The following is a 20,276-nucleotide window of genomic DNA, read 5'->3' on the forward strand; positions in this document are numbered from 1 at the left end:
CTTTATTCAGATCCTTTATTTCATTGTACTCTTGCATTTTACTAAATTCATGATACTCAATTAATGCATAGGATTGGAATTAAGTTTCTTTCTTTTTTTCTTTCTTTTTTTTGTTGGTCTTAATCCCTGTCCTAAAATTTTACTAACCAGACTAACCGAATTATAACTTTAACCTAAATGCGATTCGACAGTTTCATTGGCTGTTTCAAGTACCTGAGATTAAATATTTATGTTATTCTAGACAAACTAACATCTTTACTATCTATAAAAGGAGCTTAGAAGCTGACCTCACTTTGATTACGTGTCATGATATTAGGTATGCCACATAGGATTCGATGACATCATAAATCCGACCTTTCTGCATGACATCATAATTCAGATTTCATCTTAAAGGTATGAACCATCACATTCAAAACATTAAATATTATTAATCTTGTCTTTGTTGATTTTGACCATATTTGCCCTTTGAATCTAGCGATGGAGGTAGAAGACAGCTGTGTCATTACTCATGTTCAAGATAAGCTCTTTCGTGTTCATGTGAGCAAGAAGAGAGGAAGACACAAAGGAGGTGTGAAACATAGTTCAGATGATACAGGTTCAGGTGTCAAATCCGTATCATGTGAACTGTGTTTGACACATCCTTTGTGTCTTTCTCTCTTCTTGCTCACATGAACACGAAAGAGGTTATCTTGAACATGATGTTATCTATTAAGGGAGCTTAGATAATGACATAGAATTGGCTACGTGTCAACTTCTCATGTATGCTATGTAGTCCTCGCTGATGTCATAATTATGAAACGGTATCCTTTAGTGTTGTTTTCGCTAAAGTTTGAAACGGTATTGTTTAGTGTTACTCTACCTTCAAGGAAAGTCCAAGGAGCAGGTATAATTTTAAATTTTGCCTTCAAATTCTTTCTAACAAAACAATAGAAATGTTGTTGATTATTTGATTTTTTTTTCATTTTTTGTAGCTATGACAAGGTTTAAAGCTATTGAATGGCTTGAAAGTGTAGTTAGGCCATTGGAGATACCAAAACAACCATCAAACTTTTTGATAGGTCAAAGCTTCATGTTTCCAACAACTAATGGTTGTTCTATCGTAAAGACTTCTGGTATGTATCTTAAGCATAAACTTTATATTGTCATTCATGGTGTAAAACAATGTGATTAGAGTAGAAGTTCAACATTGCTATGTTGTAACTTAGTTTCAGTTTGAATCTGTTTGTGTGTTTCCGAGGGCTTTTTTAAGCAAGGCGCATAGTATAAACTCTAACTTTTGGGTGTTGTAGACTGTTTTAGGTTGATTTCTAGGATTATTTAGGTTGAAGGTAGCCTTCATTAGGGTTTTTATTGTCATCTTTTTGCTGTAAATTAGGACGAAAATCATCTTAAATGACTACACGGTTGTTTTCCTCATTTTACCTCAACATGGTTTCATAAAATTACTTTCTTGCCTGTTATACGTCTTTTTCTAATCTCAGGGCTATAAAATTATTTTCGTGTTCACCTTCGTTTGTTATCAAAATATGTTGTTAAATAACCTAACATATATTAAAAGATATAAACTTGAGTTTATAAGACTAGCATATTGAGTGCTGCTGCCACCAATGGACCTTTCGACTTTAGCCCTAGAATATATACAACATAGCAAACAATCTTGTATAAATTAACTGTCATGTAAATACTTAATCTTGTATAATGTGCACATCATGGTCAGATACAGGACAAGGCAGAATTGTTCTTTGAATTGTGTTCATCAAGTTTTTGATTAAATGCCTAATTAAGTTTTGATTCTGCAGGAGAGCTGGGAACGACTGGAAGTTGTGGTGGCTGTGTGACCGAGGTATAATCGAATTGAAGTTTGTAGAAGTAATTTTATACATCAGCTTGAAAAGGTACTTAACTTTCGTTGAATTGAAGTTTTTCATAGATCTTAACTATTCATATGATCATCATCAAATGTAACTAACAAAGAATCAATAAAATGCTAATAAAACATTAGAATCAATTGATCAAACAACTACACTTGAGTCTGTAAGAGTACCATATTGAGTGCTGTTGTCCCTAATGTAGCTTTTGACTTTAGCCCCAGAATATCTACAAGTACCAAATAATCTTAATTTAATTAAAATTAAGGAAAAAGTTACCAGTGTTTGTTGAAACTGTTTCGCTTCCAAAATTGTTAAAGTCAGCACATAAATGAACATTAAACAGATCATCCATGGTACCAAACAACAATGTTAAGATGTAAAACTAAAATGTGATAAAAAAAATAATACTTATAAAATATGAAGTATTAAGAAAGTAGCAATTACATATAAAAAAGAAAACTAATCAGAGACATCTAACTCTAATTGCATGAATCAAGGAACTTTAACTTCAACTCCATGGAGCACTGAACCTCTCTGTGTATCTCATTGATCTTTCTCATGAACTCCAGATGTCTTTCTCCACATTCTATATTACTCGCAACACACAGGTCACGAACGGAAGTAGTCGGCATTGCCCTCAAGTCCCTCGAAACTTGGTCTCTTGTCAGCAGACCAAGTTCCAGTCCGTTAAAACACCTCTTCAACTCTTGAAGAGTAGATCTATCAGCCAAAACTTGGTCTTCGATTTGTTTAATAAAGCGTTGCTTGAAATCGTCAGATTTTGCAGAAGTATATGACTCCATTCTAATACATTTATAAGAACAAAGGCAAAACAATAATAGTTGCACTTTTGTTTCACTGAATGAATCTGTTTTGATGAAAAAAAAATTTATTGGCAATGCTATTATATACTATATGTAACAGGCCATAGGTCAGCTTTAAAGACAAACATTAAATTAACATTTATACTTAAAAACCATGTACATTTAATGATTTAAGAGTAAAAAACGTGTATATGGGAATTGTCTGTTCAGTTATCCTATTAAGCATTTTAATGCAAAACCTTTGAAAAATGAGTTTTCATGGGAAAACAAGTAAAATTAAATATGTAGAAAACCAAGGAACAAAATTGAAACCTTCAAAAAAAGGTTATCATAATTATGAGATGTCTCTTCATTTTCTCTATCAAAGATTTAAACACTATAAAGCATCATTATTATTTTACTTGAAAACATCAACACTTCAGTTTAAAAAAAAACATTCATCCTAAAACAAATTGTCCAAAAACACTTACATTCTTCCTAAATGGCAAGGAAAACCTTCTACCACTGGTCCGATACCACTGATCTTAAAATCGAATTTTCAACCTGGTCACTCCAAGAACAAAGAAACGCTGAAGAACTCAACCAAAAGGTTGCTATTGTTAGTGATAAATATTATAAGCAAACCTGGAGTAGCATTGCACTGCTAGATGAAGTTGCCTCTTCTACTCCAACAGAGTTTAAACAAAAAGCAGAAGAGTTTATTACAAATTTGCTGAAACAGGATCAGAAGACCTGTGATATGCTAGTTGATCTACAAATTAAAACAAAAAACGAAATTGCATGGAAGAAGGCGAGAGAACGAGATATTCTATTAAGTGTTAATTGTAATGTTTAATTTTTAATTTTTATTATTTTTCTAAATCATAATTTTGTAATACTATGGTTTATTATTGAGTATTCAAAGTTTCACTGCTTTCATAATTTTGCAATTTTAGTTTTACCAGTTTCTTTTATCCAAGATTGCTACTGGTTGGTTAAAATTTTGGGTTTATGACGTGTTGTTTCGTTAAAATTTGGTTAAAATTTTGGGTTTATGACGTGTTGTTTCCTGTTGTAGGCTTACCTCAAGTTATTGTTGAAGGGGAACCGATGGTCCGAGCATTAAATACCATTGAGTATCCTCTGTTATGGTTGCTTCCATATCAACTGAGACCTACACAGTAATTGGAGTACAAGCATTCTAAGTTTGTTAATCTGATTATTGAAGGGGAACCGATGGTCCGACCATTAGGTCGCTTTAGTTTTACTTGTGGGTGATTTTGTAAATGAATATTGAAATAAGTAACCCTATAATCTGAAAACAAGATTTGTAATGTGTACAGAATGTGCAAGGCGTTACTTCCAGTAAATGAAGAACATTTGACTGATGAAGCCATATGGGAGTCACTTCCTGTAAGTCACACTGCTTTTCTTATCACATTTAATTATTACATTTAATGTGCTAAAGAAGAAAATAGTAAAAAATAGAATAAAACAATTGTGTAGTTTTCTTGTGTTGGAAACTTAGTTTAAAAAAGCGCGCTTTAAGCTCGCTTAAAGTGTTAACCGTTTGGCAAAACGTTTTATTTGCTCTGAAGCGTCAAAACACGTGAAGCGTTTTGAGGCGACGCCTCGGCCCAATCAGGTACAAAAAACAACACTTCAGCATAGGGTTTTAGGTTTTAACGTTGTTTCAACATTAAAAAAAACGAACAGGGCGTGCAAAAAACGAACAAGGTCTTTATTAAAGGGTATAAGTGACATTTGATCAAGTTGAAAAACCTTGAGCTTAACTTGGTGCATTTGTTCTCAAGTAAAGCATGATCACACAGTCATCACTAATGACCTTTCAGCATCGAAAAACATCAAATCCAAAAATCTAATGTTTTCTTTGCTTTTTAAGGGGAACATAGGTGCTTCTCTCCTAGGGCATACAAAACACAGGTTGTTGGCGGCAGCCTGCCATATTTAACATATAAAAAAACTTTATATGTTAAATGTGGCGGGCTTCCGCCAACAATCTGTGCTTTGTATGCCCTATGGAGAGAAGCACCCATCTTCCCCCTAAAAAGCAAAGAAAACATTAGGAGAAAAGCATTATGAATGAGGATGGCCTGAATCTACGTAAGTGGCAGGTTTATTATATTTACCCATTTCAAATTTTATTTCCAACCTTTCTGATTTAGCTTTTTTGCAGACATTGACAATGCAAGAAAGGCTGCACCAAAGCCAGAAACACTGTTTGAGTTTTCCTACGATATTGTACGAAAGGTTGCTGCTAAGTATCCCAAACATCCCTGGATCTTGGCATGAAAGTGATTAGGTTCAAGGTAATGGTTAGATTTTAAAACTCTTATTAATCATGAGTTAATTATAATTGTGATAAAGTTAAACCTTTTAGTTATGTTCGTTCTAAAATGAAATTCATCCCAATTGGTCGCTAAGAGTTTGTAGAATATAAACTGATAAGTTATAGAGATAATGAATCTCTATCATAGGGTACATGCTGAGATTATTGAATTTTGACTGACATACCCCATATATAGCTTTAACATCGTTTATTATTATTATAAACATAGTTTAACATTAAGAATTGATTGGAGTATTAAGTGTGTTAGTTTGAACTTTTTGAACGAAATTTTATTCATTCATGTGCTAAAAACTTAGGTAATGGTGTAGTAAAAGGAGATTTAATTATAATTGAAAAACTAACATAAGGACTTTGTTATAAAAGTGCAGCGAACCAGACCATATTGTCATGCGTCCTACGGTTTCTGGAGCAAATCCTTGTGTTGGGGCAGCAGCGATTTGGGTTGTTTGTGGCTGCGTGGGTGGTGCCTCGATGCTGTAAACAGTGGTCAAATAACAATGGATAGTAGGGGTAACGAGTACCATAACAAAACAAGAAAAGGAATACCAACAACATGCAATTAGGTACAGTTTTGGGACTGGTAATGGTGTCTAAACAACCGTTATAAGCGATGGTTGCGGCTGCCAAAACAGTCCAGAAAGAGGAAGCCATGCTTAAATGATTCTGGGTCGGTTTTCGGGTTGAATCATAGTTTACAAATTGTGAGTTCCTAAGGTATTTTTAGGGTATGTTAAAGGTTATCTCTATTCCATGTTTTGTATGTAGAGTCTAATTTGATATGTAATAGAAAAAAATATGCAAGTTTATAAACATGGAAGTGAAAACACCATGATCAATATTTCTCTTTTGTATGTGTTCGACTTCTTGACTTATTATTTAAGAGTTTGTTTTGATTTGTCAAATTTTGAAATTTTATACTTTATCAGAATTTTGGTTATTTTCTTCTTATTAGTGATACTGATGCTTATGGCCACACCTTATATCCCAGTTAGACATGAAAAAAAAATACAAACTCAGTTTAAGAAATATAATTGTTATGCTTTTCTTAGAATGCGAGTGTCTTTAAAAACATAAAAGATAAAAAATGATGCATTAACTAAAGCAAAGGTTCCTTAAAATCAGCTTTGCGTTTGTTGTTCGATATGCAATCATGGTATCTATACTTTGGCAGGGCATTCCAAGTGGTTTTAGGCGATCGACGGAATAGTGGGCAATAAAATGACATTGCCTTTGCATACATGTCTATATACAAGTATATGGCATGTTGTTCGGGTTACTTAGACACAAATGGTTAGAAAACATGAAGAAATGATTAATAATCTGATTTTTAGATACAAATGGTTAGAAAACATTTAGAAATGATTAATAATCGGATTTGTAGACAACATATTATCAATTACTTAGATTATTTCTATATCAAACCTCAACAAATAATTTTTTGAGAAAAATTAAAGCTTAAATTGTATATTAAATCTAATAAATGCAATCTAATAATCAAATCTTTTTTAAATAAATGCAATCTAATATTAAATGTAAAGTTTTAATGCATACAATATAGAGAAAACACATCATACCAACTTCGTAGACTTGACAGGACTTACAGACTCGATAACAAAAGACCGTAACATACAATACAGAGACAAAATGTCGTATCACCACAAGCAATTGTGGATCCTTGCTGATGGGTGCACTTCGGAATGTAGCAGATATGAATGAATATAATCCCAGTGTAGGTAATTACATATCTACCACTTGGGTTATATTCATTCATATATGAATGAATATAACCCCAGTGTAGCTCTTCGATTTTCCTTGAAATTCCAGAGCTCGCTAATTACATATCTGCCACTGGGGTTATATTCATTCATATACAATTGATCGTTCTGATCAATTACTTCCTTATGTGCACCACACCATCTTCTAGGAGGTTGTCAAGTGTTCTCGCCTTCGTGCTTGGTTTTTTGCATATCTTTACATCCGCAGCCATTCTGTACAATAAAACACATTCAAATGACCAATATAAACACATTCAAATGACCAATATGAGGAACCCATATCATCGAATCAAACCAAAAATCAATATGAGGAACACATCAATCCGAAACTGATCCGATCAGTTCATTTGTATAAAATTTAATTCTGATTTAGTTCATCTTATTAAACAATTCTCAAATGACCAATATAAACACATTCAAATGACTAATATGAGGAACACATATCATCGAATCAAACCAAAAATCAATATGACGAACACATCAATCCGAAACTGATCCGATCAGTTCATTTGTATAAAATTTAATTCTGATTTAGTTCATCTTTTTAAACAATTCTCAAATAACCAAAAATCAATTTTCACATTTCAAGTATCAATATTGATGTGTTCAAATAACTACACACTGATGCGCTTTATCAATTTCCATCATTTGTTTCTTCGCATTTGATTCAGAAATTAAAACCCACAAGTATCATAGTTTCAATAAACAACCTAGATCTGTGCTCTAATTGTTTTTAGAGAAAAACACACAAGAATCAGCCAAATGATCACATGAGATCTGAAACTATAGAAATCAATGATACATTTTGAACAATATACTCAGTTGATACCCGAGACAAAAACCCACAAGAATCAAAACCAAAACACAGTTGATCTCATATGAGGAACCGAAAACACATTCAAACCCTCTGTTTTGCTACCCGAGACAAAAACCCACAAGAATCAAACAAAACCTCTGTTTTGATACCCGAGACAAAAACCCACAAGAATCAAACAATATTTTCATATAAAACCTGAAACAAACCTTCATAATAAACAAAACCCAAACCTCTGTTTTGATACCCGAGATAAAAACCCACAAGAATCAAACAATATTTTCACACAAAACCTGTTACATTCTAGCATATCAAAAACATAGTGTCAATCATGTTTTAGGTATGTGATATTACCTTCGATTGTTATAGAAGATGAAGATGATGAAGATGAAGATGAAGCTGATGATCGGTGGAGATTACAGAAGAGGAAGATGATTCCGATGAAGATGATTTCGATGAAGATGAAGATGATCCGATGAAGATGGTTGAAGATGAAGATGAAGTTCTGTGTTTTGGACTTGAGAGAAGATGAAAATGATTTTATTGAGAAGTGTGAATGTTCTAATCATATATGTTTATCATTAAGATTTGAGGGTATAAAAAAGACATTTTATAAAGATATGTATTCATTTTAAACAACATATTAGTTCATGTTTTCATTTTAGACAACATATTACCAAGTACTTAGCTTATTTGTATATCAACCATGTACACTAACACATAATTTCATTGACATTGTTTTATAAAGATATGTAACTAAATGCAAAGAATTTAAATCATATATTATAATCTGTTTTTAGTATTATCGAATTATACAATAACAATGGACCTTTACTGAATTTTACACCAACAATGTGTCAAAATAAATTAATGTCATATATAAGAAGTTATCACACAACATAAAATTAGGTCATGCTTATCAAACATGTAGACTAAAACAAACTATCTTTAACATTGTTTTATAAATATATGTAACTAAACACAAAAATTTAAATAATATGTTATAATATTTTTTTTAGCATTTGATTTCGATTGTTATTAGAACAAACACACGGGTTTACACCTAGTATTTATAATTCTAAGAAAACGATGAATGCGAAGTAAAATAGTTTTAGATAACAAAGAAATGAACCGTCTTCTATAATAGTTTAAAAATCACAATAATAGTTTAAAAAATCACAACTATTTAATAATTCTAAAGTGACGCATACTAGGATAAGATTGGAAAGCCAATAACAATAACAACCAAATGAATATTCCACGGCAAGACAATTCTATATCAATAGTTATTCTATAATACTGTTGTTTATTTTAACATATCTAAACCATGACCTTTAATAGATTTGATGCATTGTTATCATAAATTGAAAAAAAAAAAAAACGTAACAAAACAGGGGATCATCAACCACATCTCACATAAAACCTCAATAAAGCTTTATAACACACGTTAGTGGTGTGAAAGGTGTAAAAAAGTGAGCCTACGTTGCAATACTTAATTTTTTATTTTTTTTTCACAAAGCCCAAATAGAGCCCCTACAACACACTCTTGTTGTAAGTTAAAGTCGTGTTAGAACAATCAGCCACGAGCCCACCCATTTTTTACATAGTATTGCAACTATCAATCGCCAAAAAGTCGACAACACATGTGTACTCTTCAGTTGATGAGTCATGGTGGCTTGACTCGAATGCCGCGCTGAACAGCCAAGAGCACATATGTAGGTTTCATATATCAATCAAACTTAGATAACTTTCTAAATCATATATATCGAAGTTTCAGATTAAAGTATTTAATGTGTATACGAAATTAATAATCAGATAACATGAAGTATTTTACAATAAAACAATATATTCTTTAATGTGAAAAACGGAAATGTAAGTTTGTGTCTTAAGTAAAAGGCTCATTCTATTCTCACCCCCCTATCAAAAACATCACATCCATCAATTATTTGGTTTTTGTTTTTAGCCTGTTTTGTCTTTTTGTTGTCTTTTTTTATTCATTTATTTAATTATTAGTTATTTAGTATTTGTTTGTATTTGTTTATTAATTAGTTATTATTATTATTATTATTATTATTATTATTTTTATGATATAGTATTTATTATTAGTTTTTATTGTTATAATTTATCAAATTATATTTATAGCTGTAACAAAAGCTATATAAAAATAAGTACTTTTTTTACAAAATTATTATCATTTAATAATTTACATACCGAGGTTTAATCTATACTCCCCCCAAATGTAGCAGGTTGTGCTATCCAAGACTTATACATATTTTGACGTGATTCAAATATATTCTCCCAGCCAGCTGCATCATTTTCTCTCATTAATTTCCATAGGTTGTTTGTGCTGGCAATTGGATACTCCCCTTGCAATTCTACCATTATAAAATGGTTACCATTCACGTGTGCAATTGTAATTATTTTTTTTTCTGGGAACTCGTGAGGGCCTCTCCAAAGCGAAAAACAAGTAGAACTGTTTCTTTTTTCTTGAGATAAAAAATGAACGATCACATTAAACTTGTTCGCAATCAAGAATCCTGCCTCTGGCATAATCATCCAGTGTTTCTCTTGTTGGTAGAAGTTACACCAACAATTTCAAGAAAAGGCAATTTATACTTGTTCGTATTGTATGTGACATCCATAAGCAACACATGTGGAAAATCAAGGAAGTACTTGTATGAGATTTTAGGAACAAAGAATAAGTCTTCCAACATGCTTGAAACTCTATTGGTAGAAATTTCAAAAGTATACCCTTTATCATTTAAATGAGATATTAGCACCTCCATCAAAGATTTCCCTTTATGATCCGTTGCTCGAATTTTATCACGTGCGTTATATATGTTTTTAATTGTAGAGACATTATTTTCATCACGCTCCTTGATAACACCTAAAATATCTTTTGGGAACATACCCTTCCCCGTCAACTCTGCCACCAATTGGTGTTCATTAGGTGTCAATCGTTTGAGGATTGGGTGTCCCTCCATATATTCTCCGGGTGGATGATTATGCTCACCAGGTTTTACTTTTAACGTCCAAGAACCATTCTTTTTTGAAAATTTCGCTACCATTTCAAACGGGCAATTTATCTTTCTAGTGCCGGTCTATCTACTTGAATCTTTATCTGATTTATACACACCACCACGATCACACATAAGTACAACTTTAGACACGTAGCCATTTTTAGCTTTCGATCTTTTAGTCACAATAGCGTAACCAAGACTACGTCCGGTGTTTCTAACCCATTCCATCAACTCTTCACGAGACTTGAACACCTAAAAGTGAACTAATATTAGTTACAAAATTTAGGTGAACAAGCTTGAGTAGTTACAAAATATATATTATCCAAACAAACCCATTTAAACTAAAACAAGACCCTTAACCTAGCTAGATTATATAACTAAGTTGAAACTTGAAACATGGGAATTAAAAACTATACCTGATCTGTTGAAAATCCAGACATCTCTTTAACTTTTCTGAATGCTATGATGAAACATAAATAGATCACTCTTTGAACAAGTAAATTTATGCAGCTCTTTGAATAGCTTTCTCAAGTATATGAAGCGAATGCACTGAAGTTCCCAATTTTGGAGGAAACTGGTGATATTTTGGAGGAAATATCAACTATTTAATATCACCACATAGAACTTGCAGCAATAATAGCACGGCTCATATGAGCTTTTTGTGTTCATTATTATATCACCATGTGTTCATTATTATATCACATTTTTTTATCAATTTTAATAATAATAATAATAATAATAATAATAATAATAATAATAATAATAATTCATTACTAATAGTAAATAATAATAATAATAATAACAAAAATATAAAAAAGACAATAAAATAAAATAAAAAAGACAAAAAAAGACTAAAACCAAAAACCAAATGATTGATGGATATGATGTTTTTATATGGATATGATAACAATGCATCAAATCACCTACATAATTTCACACATAGTCAAAATTCAAATTGTTGTGACATTGTTAAAAACGGCCCCTAGGGCCCCGTTATGACAACAAGTCGTCGACATATATACTCAAAAGTCGTTCAAGGAAGTTGCCATGCAGATTCCTTCTAAACCAAACTGCACGCATTCTTCCAACACCTAAACACCTCACTACACTTTCTTCGAAATTTCCCTATACACTTTAGTCTCATGTTTTTTCCCCACCATTTCATGCAAATGGATTCCAATTTTCACTCATAAGCAAAACTATCCTAATCTTCATCTTTACTTCTCCAATGTGTGTATATATACACCTATCTCCATTACATCTTTTCATCAACAAAATCACTAAAAAAAACCTTCTTTTCTTTGTCCTCTAATGGAACATACAAAAGTTACAAAATCCTTTGGTTGTTTCCCACCAAAGGGTCTCATGTTAAGGCTAAGCAGTTTTCGTTCAAAAAGTAACAACAACTCAAACATTACTTCCCCAACATTAATGTCACCAAAATCTCCAAAACCTAGTATCAAGTACAATACCAACAACCGAGAGCAAGAGTTTAGATTAGTTTTTGCGCGTTTTGATGCGGATAACGATGGAAAGATATCAGCTTTAGAGCTTCGGTCATACTTTGGGTCGATTGGAGAGTACATGTCACACCAAGAGGCTCAGGGTGTGATCGATGAATTGGACACCGATGGGGACGGGTTTATTGATTTTAAAGATTTTATGAAGCTGATGAAGGTGAATGACGATGAAAGGGACGATATGAGGGCCGCGTTTGAGATGTTCGAGTATGAGAAAGGGTGTGGGCAGATTAGCCCAAAGAGTTTGCAGAAGACATTGAGTCGACTCGGGGACCCGAAAACGTATGATGAGTGTTTGCAGATGATTAAAATGTTTGATACTCATGGCAAAGGGGCTGTTGATTTTAATGAGTTTCAACAGATGATGACGGCTTAATTCGTAAAATGAGTTGTGTGTCAATAAACATAAATGTAAATAAACCGAAGGTATTTATGAGAACTTATTCATGCTTGGGGATTTTGATTTGTGATAATAAGTTTCAAATGTTATGTCACCTCAAACAATACCAAATTTCAAATGTTATGTCACTTCAAACAATAACATTTTCTAAATATGCTTCCTTTAATTTCTACACTTAAAACTTCTGACTAAATTATTTAATTATACAATGTAAATAAACATAATAAAATGTATTTAAATACATTATACAAAATAAATTGGATTTGTAGTATAAAAATTATAAATAAATAACAAGTTATATACATGGTTGTAAAATAAGGTCTTGAAAACCGAGTACTCCCCAAGTACTCGCTACAAGGCAGACTGCCGAGACCCGAGTACTCTTCGTATAGGTTGAATACTCCTCAAGTACTCTCCGTTTAAACCGAGTACTTCCCGAGTACTCTCAAATCTAACTAGGGAGCGCCTAACGACTTTTGCAACCATGATTATATAACTAGTTAAATTAATAGCCCCATCCTTTGTGGTGTGGTGGTATGGGTGTTGGTAAAAAAATTAAAAAAAAAAGTTTCCTTCCTTCACTTGTCATGTTAAGGTCATTTTGTGTGTTAATACCCATTAGTATTTGATTTTAGCTAAATCAAACTTGGCAAGCATTTGGCTGTTGACGTGTCCTCCGCACCCACTTGAATGAGCTTGTTCAACAATGTGTGTTATTTCTATAATGTGTGAGTCCTAATCCGCCCTAAGATGACTACGTTTTACATCTATTAGGACATGTAATATTTTATGGGTTTTCGTTTGTCAACGACTTTTACATCAATATCTAGTCTGTGCGCAAAAGGGGTTAACTTTTGCGTAAAAATGACCATGTGCGTTTGCCACTGTTAATTGGGTTTGCTTGAATGGTATCGATGTTTATTCAAATGGCGATAGTTAAAAGTTCTATAAACTAGACCATGACTTTTATAAGTCATTTATCATATGACGGATAGAGCCCATACAGCCCATGAGCCCATGTTTCTAGCTTGTTTTACATTATAAAATGGGTGTTAATTCTAGGCCTAGCTCGGTGCTAGATTTTATCTTGGTTTGGACTTGGGCCTGACCCATACGGCCCATTTAAAACCTTTTTTGGTCTTTCAGTTCCAAAACATTCCCCAATTTTTTGATACTCATGAAACAAGTCAAAATGCAGACCAGTTCAGCAGCCACTTAATATTCCGGACGGAAAGAAAAGAAAATGTAATAAAATATGTCCAATTTATAGAAAATCTTACCAAAAGGTGGGCCCTATATTTTTTTTTTCCAGTGACTCGAAATCCAAATTTAGACGTTTTATTCCTAATTTTATCATTTATTGCCGGCGTAAATTACAAATATATATTATGTCTAACTTATTTAATGACTGAAACAGATATTTTATATTTTTCTCGGTATTTATCTTTGATTTTTCCACAATATGTTAATATCTTTGTCAACCATACGATTAGAAATCTAAATTAGGAAATATTAAACATACGATTAAACAAATAATTAGGAATACCAAATCATATTTTTTTTATGATTTAACTCTCTTTCACCACCTTTTTGGTGGGTATCAATATGTCCCTTTCTCTACCTTTTGTCCCTAATTTTGTATTATATAAGATTGCAAATTGCTACATATGACATCACTAAACCTCTTTTGTTTAATGTTTGGTAATCGTTCATATTCACTTAGTCAACAAAACATGTTTGAAATTAGCAACTACTTAGGTTCATTTTACATTAGGCCAAACGGTTTCAAACACCACTTTAAATTCCTAGCAATCAAACCAAAACACACTTCAACATGAATCTCTTCCATTTCATATTCATGTTGGTTGTGTTTTTCACCATCGAGTCCCATGGTCAACAAATGTATTCAGGAAACAGCGTTATGGACTGTGACAACAACGATGAAACCGGCCCATCCCCGGCCTTTCTCTACGCTTGCAACAGCGTAAAATTGTCATGTCCTGCCTTCCTAATGTTCAGAACCCAACCTCTATACGACACGGTTATGACCATCTCAAAGCTCATGTCAACTGACCATGTGGGTCTAGCCCGGATCAACAACATCACCGATTTCCACAAAATCTTGCCACTAAACAAAGAGCTCATCATCCCGGTTACTTGTTCTTGTTTAGGTAAGTACTATCAAGCTAACACCACTTTTGTTATCCCCACAGATTATGACACTTACTTTACCATTGCAAACTACACATACCAAGGTCTAACCACTTGTAACTCACTTATGAGAAACAATATTTACAACCAATACGACTTGCACGCCGGTCAGAACCTTCAAGTGCCACTTAGATGTGCATGTCCAACGGTTAGTCAAACCGATGTGGGGGCTAGATATCTCTTAACATACTTGATCACATTGAAAGATACAATCAAAAAGATTAGTAAAAGGTTTAAGGTAAGCATTCAAGATTTAGCTTTAGCAAACGGGTTTTCTTCTGATAATGAAAATGATATTTTTCCATTCACAACTCTTCTTGTTCCACTTGCTAATGAACCTTTGAGTTCCATGACAAGAACACTTGGTCAAAAGCACAATCTGTCCAAAAAATTCATACTAATCGGGACCCTAGCAGGTAGTTTTTCGGCTATTCTATTCGGTTTGTGTATCGGATATTTTCTTTGGAGAAGAAACCGAAAGAATAGTGATAAAAAGGTAATAAAATGGGTGTTACCTAAAGATATTCAACTTGGTATTGCAAGTGTTGACCAAAATTTAAAAGTCTACAGATTTGAGGAGTTAGAGGAGGCTAGTGATGGTTTTAGCCTGCTAAACAGATTGAGTGCTTCAGTTTATAAAGGCAGTTTGAAGGGGAAGAGGGTGGTCATAAAAAAAATGGGTGCAAATGCAAATAAAGAGGTGAAAATTTTACAGAAATTTAATCATTTTAATCTCATAGGACTTTATGGAGTTTGTGAACATGATAAAGCTTGTTATCTTGTTTATGAATTCATGGAAAACGGTTGTTTGAAAGAGTGGCTTCAAGATAAGACTTCCCAAGAAACTCAAACTTGGACGAATCGAATTCGGATCGGTCTAGATGTTGCTAAGGGTTTGCAGTATCTACACAACTTTGCAAGTCCAGCATATGTTCATAAGGACATAAACAGTAGTAATATTCTACTGAGTAAAGATCTAAGAGCCAAGATTTCAAAGTTTGGTCTTGCAAGGTCAACGGAGAAAGGCCAAAATGGTAACTCATCCATAAAATGTCCTATTGAGTCAAAGGGTTACAATGCACCAGAGTACATAGAATCTGGAACTGTGACAACAAAGACTGATGTTTATGCATTTGGAGTTGTTCTTTTGGAACTGATTACAGGAAGGAAAGTTGTGAGTGAGAATGATGATGGGGAAGAAGTTATGTTGGCTGAACAAGTTATTGCATGTATGGTTGATGAAAAGCATGCAAAAGATAAGGTAAATTACCTTATTGACCCTCGTTTGAAAGCTAGACACCCCCTAGGGTTTGTCATAGATCATGGTGAGCTCGCCTTGCGTCTGGTGAAACTAAGTGTAGCTTGTTTGGAACCCGAACCGTCACGAAGGTTATGCGTGAATGAGATAGTATCCACACTCATGATGATTCAAATGGATGCACAAAGCTCTGATACCATGTTTGAAGTTTAACTGTAACTAACTAAGCTTTGAATATTTGCAGTTTTTGGGATGTCATATACATGTAAATAGTCATAACATATGATGTAAAAACTTGCTAGAATAAAGAATTACAGTATATTGTTTGCGGAGTTTATTATCTATTAGAGTAATTATTATTTGATTTGTTATTTATCTTTAAGTTTGTTCTTCAGCTATTAAAACCATCTCCAATGCAATGCATTTGTGGTGCATTTGTGACATAGATGATGAGTTGGAGAAAAGAGAGAATAGAAATGCTTTTAGCTAAATGCATGAATTTGTGAAGAAAGAATGAGATCTATGAGTAGTGGAGTCTTAAATAAAGAAATAGAAAAAGAAAAAAGACTGAATTGTGAGATGATGTGGCCTTTTTTTTTACAAAAAATTTCATCCCGATAGGAGATGGTCTAATATATCTCTAGTTTGAATATTAGGATAGCTTAAGGTCCATGGCTTTATAGCTTAATAGCATCATGGAAGTGAGATAAGACTTTGAGACCAATAGGTCCTCGTTTCGATTTCCCATAAGGGGGTTTTCTCATATTTATTAAGTTTCCTCCTGAATTCGTGTATAGGCATTATGACTAGTGGAGATGGATATGATCGGGTGGTTTCGCTGGTGGCACGATGATACTCCAGTGGTCCGTTAGTGATCCAAATTTACCGTTCAAAAGAAAAAAAATTAGGATAGCTTAAGTTTTGTCAGTAACGCATTCTCTTGTAATTCGGTTATACCTAAATATATATATATATATATATATATATATATATATATAGTGTGAGGTTCATTGGGGAACACTTAAAAAGTGGGGAACAGCGGGGAACCGACTCAAACGAACTCCGATTGGACTCATTTCAGTTGCGTTGGAACCGGCTCGTCGAACCCTAACTAGGATCTTTTAACCCTGAACCCTAAATCATAACCCCTAAACCCTAAATATATTAGGGTTTGGCTTTTAGGGTTTTTCTTTAGGGTTTAGCTTTAGGGTTTAGCTTTAGGGTTTAGATTTAGTGTTTAGGGTTTAGCTTTAGGGTTTAGGGTTTAGCTTTAGGGTTTAGCTTTAGGGTTTAGCTTAGGGTTTAGCCTTTAGGGTTTAGTTTTTAGGGTTTATAGTTTAGATTGTATGGTTTATCTTAGGTTTTAGCCTTATTTTTTTAGCTTTAGGGTTTAGAGTTTAGGAGTTAGGATTTAGGGTTTAGGGTTAAAAGATCTTAGTTAGGGTTCGACGAGCCGGTTCCAACGCCGCTGGAATGAGTCCAATCGGAGTTCGTTTGAGCCGGTTCCCCGCTGTTCCCCAATTTTTAAGTGTTCCCCAATGAACCTTCCCCTATATATATATATATATATATATATATATATATATATAGAAAATAATCGGATTAATATGTGAAAAAAACTTATATTTATAATATATAACAATAATCTTGATTGATATTGTTCACTTTGAAACTAGGTACATATATATATTTGTTTATCTAACGAGATAAATAGGAAGTGGTAACATAGCTAGTAACATCAAGTTAGTCAATAGAGACCTTTGGGATGAATGGACTCTTTCTTCTCATCTGTTGTTATCTGCTTAGCAACTCTATGTGATGTCGGGAGGTTGTCTTGATAGAAATTTTCTTCAAAAATGACATATTAACCTTTTGGAAGACAACAATCAGAAATGACATCTAACAAAAATGCCCAATAAACCTACCATATTTTATACGTTTTCATAGAAAGAATTGAAACTTGATACAAACTTCCTATCCATTAAGTATTACTAAGTTATGTTTGTAATTCATATCAACATTTATCAAAATTAATCAATAGCATTAATCAGTTATTGGCAATCATGTAATAAATACAAGTTTGGTGACTTGGTTAGGGTGGTCGGTGTGGGCAAGTGGTAGGTGCAAGTGATGAGTGATGGGTGATAGCACATCGCCATGAGTATGCTATCACGCGTGATGGAGGCCAAATACGTGATAGTCATCACGAGTGACGGAGGTGGTTTGTTTGAGAAATATAGTCGTTGAACGGCTATATTCAAGTGGGGGCACCATTAAATTTAAAAAAAAAACAATTTTTTAACCTATAAATACACCTAATCTTACCTGTTTTATGCGCTCCATTTCACCTCACAACTCTAAAAATCATCTACAATTCTATATTTATAGTTTTAGAAAAATACCTATGGGTACTCAAGTACATTTCCGCCCGACTCGTCTAGTTCGTCGGAATCTTCGGGTTGTGTTACGGAATTTTTTGAAAAGATGCCGGAGCTTGCGTAGCTTGAAGATACGGGACGATCAAAGAAAAAAACGGTGCTTCACAGGGATAATGAAGTTCTAATGAATGATTACTTTGTTGACCCAAAGTATAATGCCGATACTTTTAGAACGTGGTTTCGTATGTTGAAAGAATTATCTTTTAACATTATGGGAGATATTGAAGTTGAATCTGAATGGTTTCAAGTTGGGTACGACGCTAGTGGAAAAAAGAGTTTCACGGCGATACCAAAATGCACATCCGCGGTGCGTCAACTTGCAACCAATAACATTCTTGACGAAATGATGAATATTTAGCTATGTCTTCAAGGACTTCTAGTGAATCTCTAGAAATTTTTTGCAAGGCTACTATTAAGTTATACGCTAAAGAATGTTTATGAAAGCCGACTAGACACGACATATCACGTTTGTACGCCGCACATGAAGCCAGATGGTACTTTCCGGGGGGATGCTTGGTAGCATGGACTGTACGCACATAGTTTGGAGAAATTGCCCGACTAAGTTTCGCGGACAGTATAAGTGTGGTAACCATAAAAAACCAACGGTGATGCTCGAAGCAGTGGCATCAAATGACATTAATGTTCTACATCAATCATTGCTATTTGATGTCGTGTTACAAGGAACCGCACCGCCGTGTTCGTTTACAGTCAACGAGAGAAATTATAGACGCGACTACTATCTTGTTGATGGTATTTACCCGACTTGGTCTATTTTTGTAAAGGAGTATTCATTTCCGACCGACCCCAAAGAAAACGTGTTAATTAAAGAAGTTATAGCCTACAGGAGTCAACGAGAAAAACCGTTGAGCGAGTGTTTGATGTTTTGAAAGCTAAATGGCGTATAATTGACCGTCCGATGCATATAGTTAGACCACAAACATTTAGGAGTGTAGCATCCGCGTGTATCATATTGCAAAATATGATCATAAAGGACGAGGGGCACATAATATCACCAGACCACGTTATGGACCCTCCGATATAGAAACCCGTTAGCGAGGATATTCAGCTGGAGTTGCGAAACGAACAAACACGTTTTCGACTACGATTTGATCTAACAGAGCATGTTGGTGGTTTAGATATTCAATTTTCCGATTCCCACCAAAAGTAGTTTTTTATTTTAGTTTTTAACTATCAGAGTTTATTTTTCTTGTTGGTTGTATTTTTTTTTTTAAATTTAGTGCATTTTATAAATGTTGGTCTTTATTTGTTTTAATTTTATAACTTATTTGTTTAACTAAAAAACTATAAAAAAGAGTGAGAGGTGAATGATGGCCATTGCAAGTGTGATATAGTGAAATGTGATGGAGTGAGGAGTCAAGTGGTGGTTTTTTTTTTGAACGGCTTAGATCACCTGGGTAAGTCGCTTGCCTACGAACTACACACCCCCGGCTCGAATCCCCCGCGAATACAGGCTTTTCAACCCCTCGCCCGAAGGCTTTGCATATTTTGCATACCCTGTGGATCGAACTCGGAACACCCGGGCAGGAACCCACGCAAGCGTATTAAACCCTCCCACCTCCAACCAACTGGGCTGGCCATCAAGTGGTGATTAGCTGTGGTGTCTCATGAAATGTGATGAGTCACCCGGTAAAATAGAGCTAGAAATCAAATTATTAGATTTTGGAAATATCCTTTTTTTTCCTTAAGTTTTCTTTCGAATAGAGCTAGAAATCAAATTATTAATGCATTTGGACATGTGATGAGGGCCTGACTTAACTTAAGAGCACCCACACCA

General features: G+C 33.9%; 2 protein-coding genes and 1 long non-coding RNA gene across 3 annotated transcripts; all 3 read left to right on the top strand.

Annotated features, from left to right (window-relative positions):
- Positions 1 to 800: 800 nt before the first annotated feature.
- LOC118482168 lies at positions 801 to 4,091 on the top strand. The gene is made up of 5 exons (XR_004867563.1): positions 801 to 883; positions 972 to 1,112; positions 1,800 to 1,895; positions 3,753 to 3,926; positions 4,018 to 4,091. It is a non-coding gene; the product is annotated as an uncharacterized LOC118482168 (long non-coding RNA).
- Positions 4,092 to 11,780: 7,689 nt separating this feature from the next.
- On the top strand, positions 11,781 to 12,637 carry LOC110879194 (probable calcium-binding protein CML41). Its single transcript, XM_022127614.2, has one exon. The coding sequence runs from the start codon at positions 11,966 to 11,968 to the stop codon at positions 12,548 to 12,550; it is 585 nt and encodes a 194-aa protein (XP_021983306.1). The 5' UTR covers positions 11,781 to 11,965; the 3' UTR covers positions 12,551 to 12,637.
- A 1,771-nt stretch (positions 12,638 to 14,408) lies between these two features.
- LOC110876598 (lysM domain receptor-like kinase 4) lies at positions 14,409 to 16,256 on the top strand. Its single transcript, XM_022124763.1, has one exon. The coding sequence runs from the start codon at positions 14,409 to 14,411 to the stop codon at positions 16,254 to 16,256; it is 1,848 nt and encodes a 615-aa protein (XP_021980455.1).
- The last annotated feature ends 4,020 nt before the right edge of the window (positions 16,257 to 20,276 follow it).

This window comes from Helianthus annuus, chromosome 9 (genome assembly GCF_002127325.2).
Source record: "Helianthus annuus cultivar XRQ/B chromosome 9, HanXRQr2.0-SUNRISE, whole genome shotgun sequence".
Classification (NCBI taxonomy): domain Eukaryota; kingdom Viridiplantae; phylum Streptophyta; class Magnoliopsida; order Asterales; family Asteraceae; genus Helianthus; species Helianthus annuus.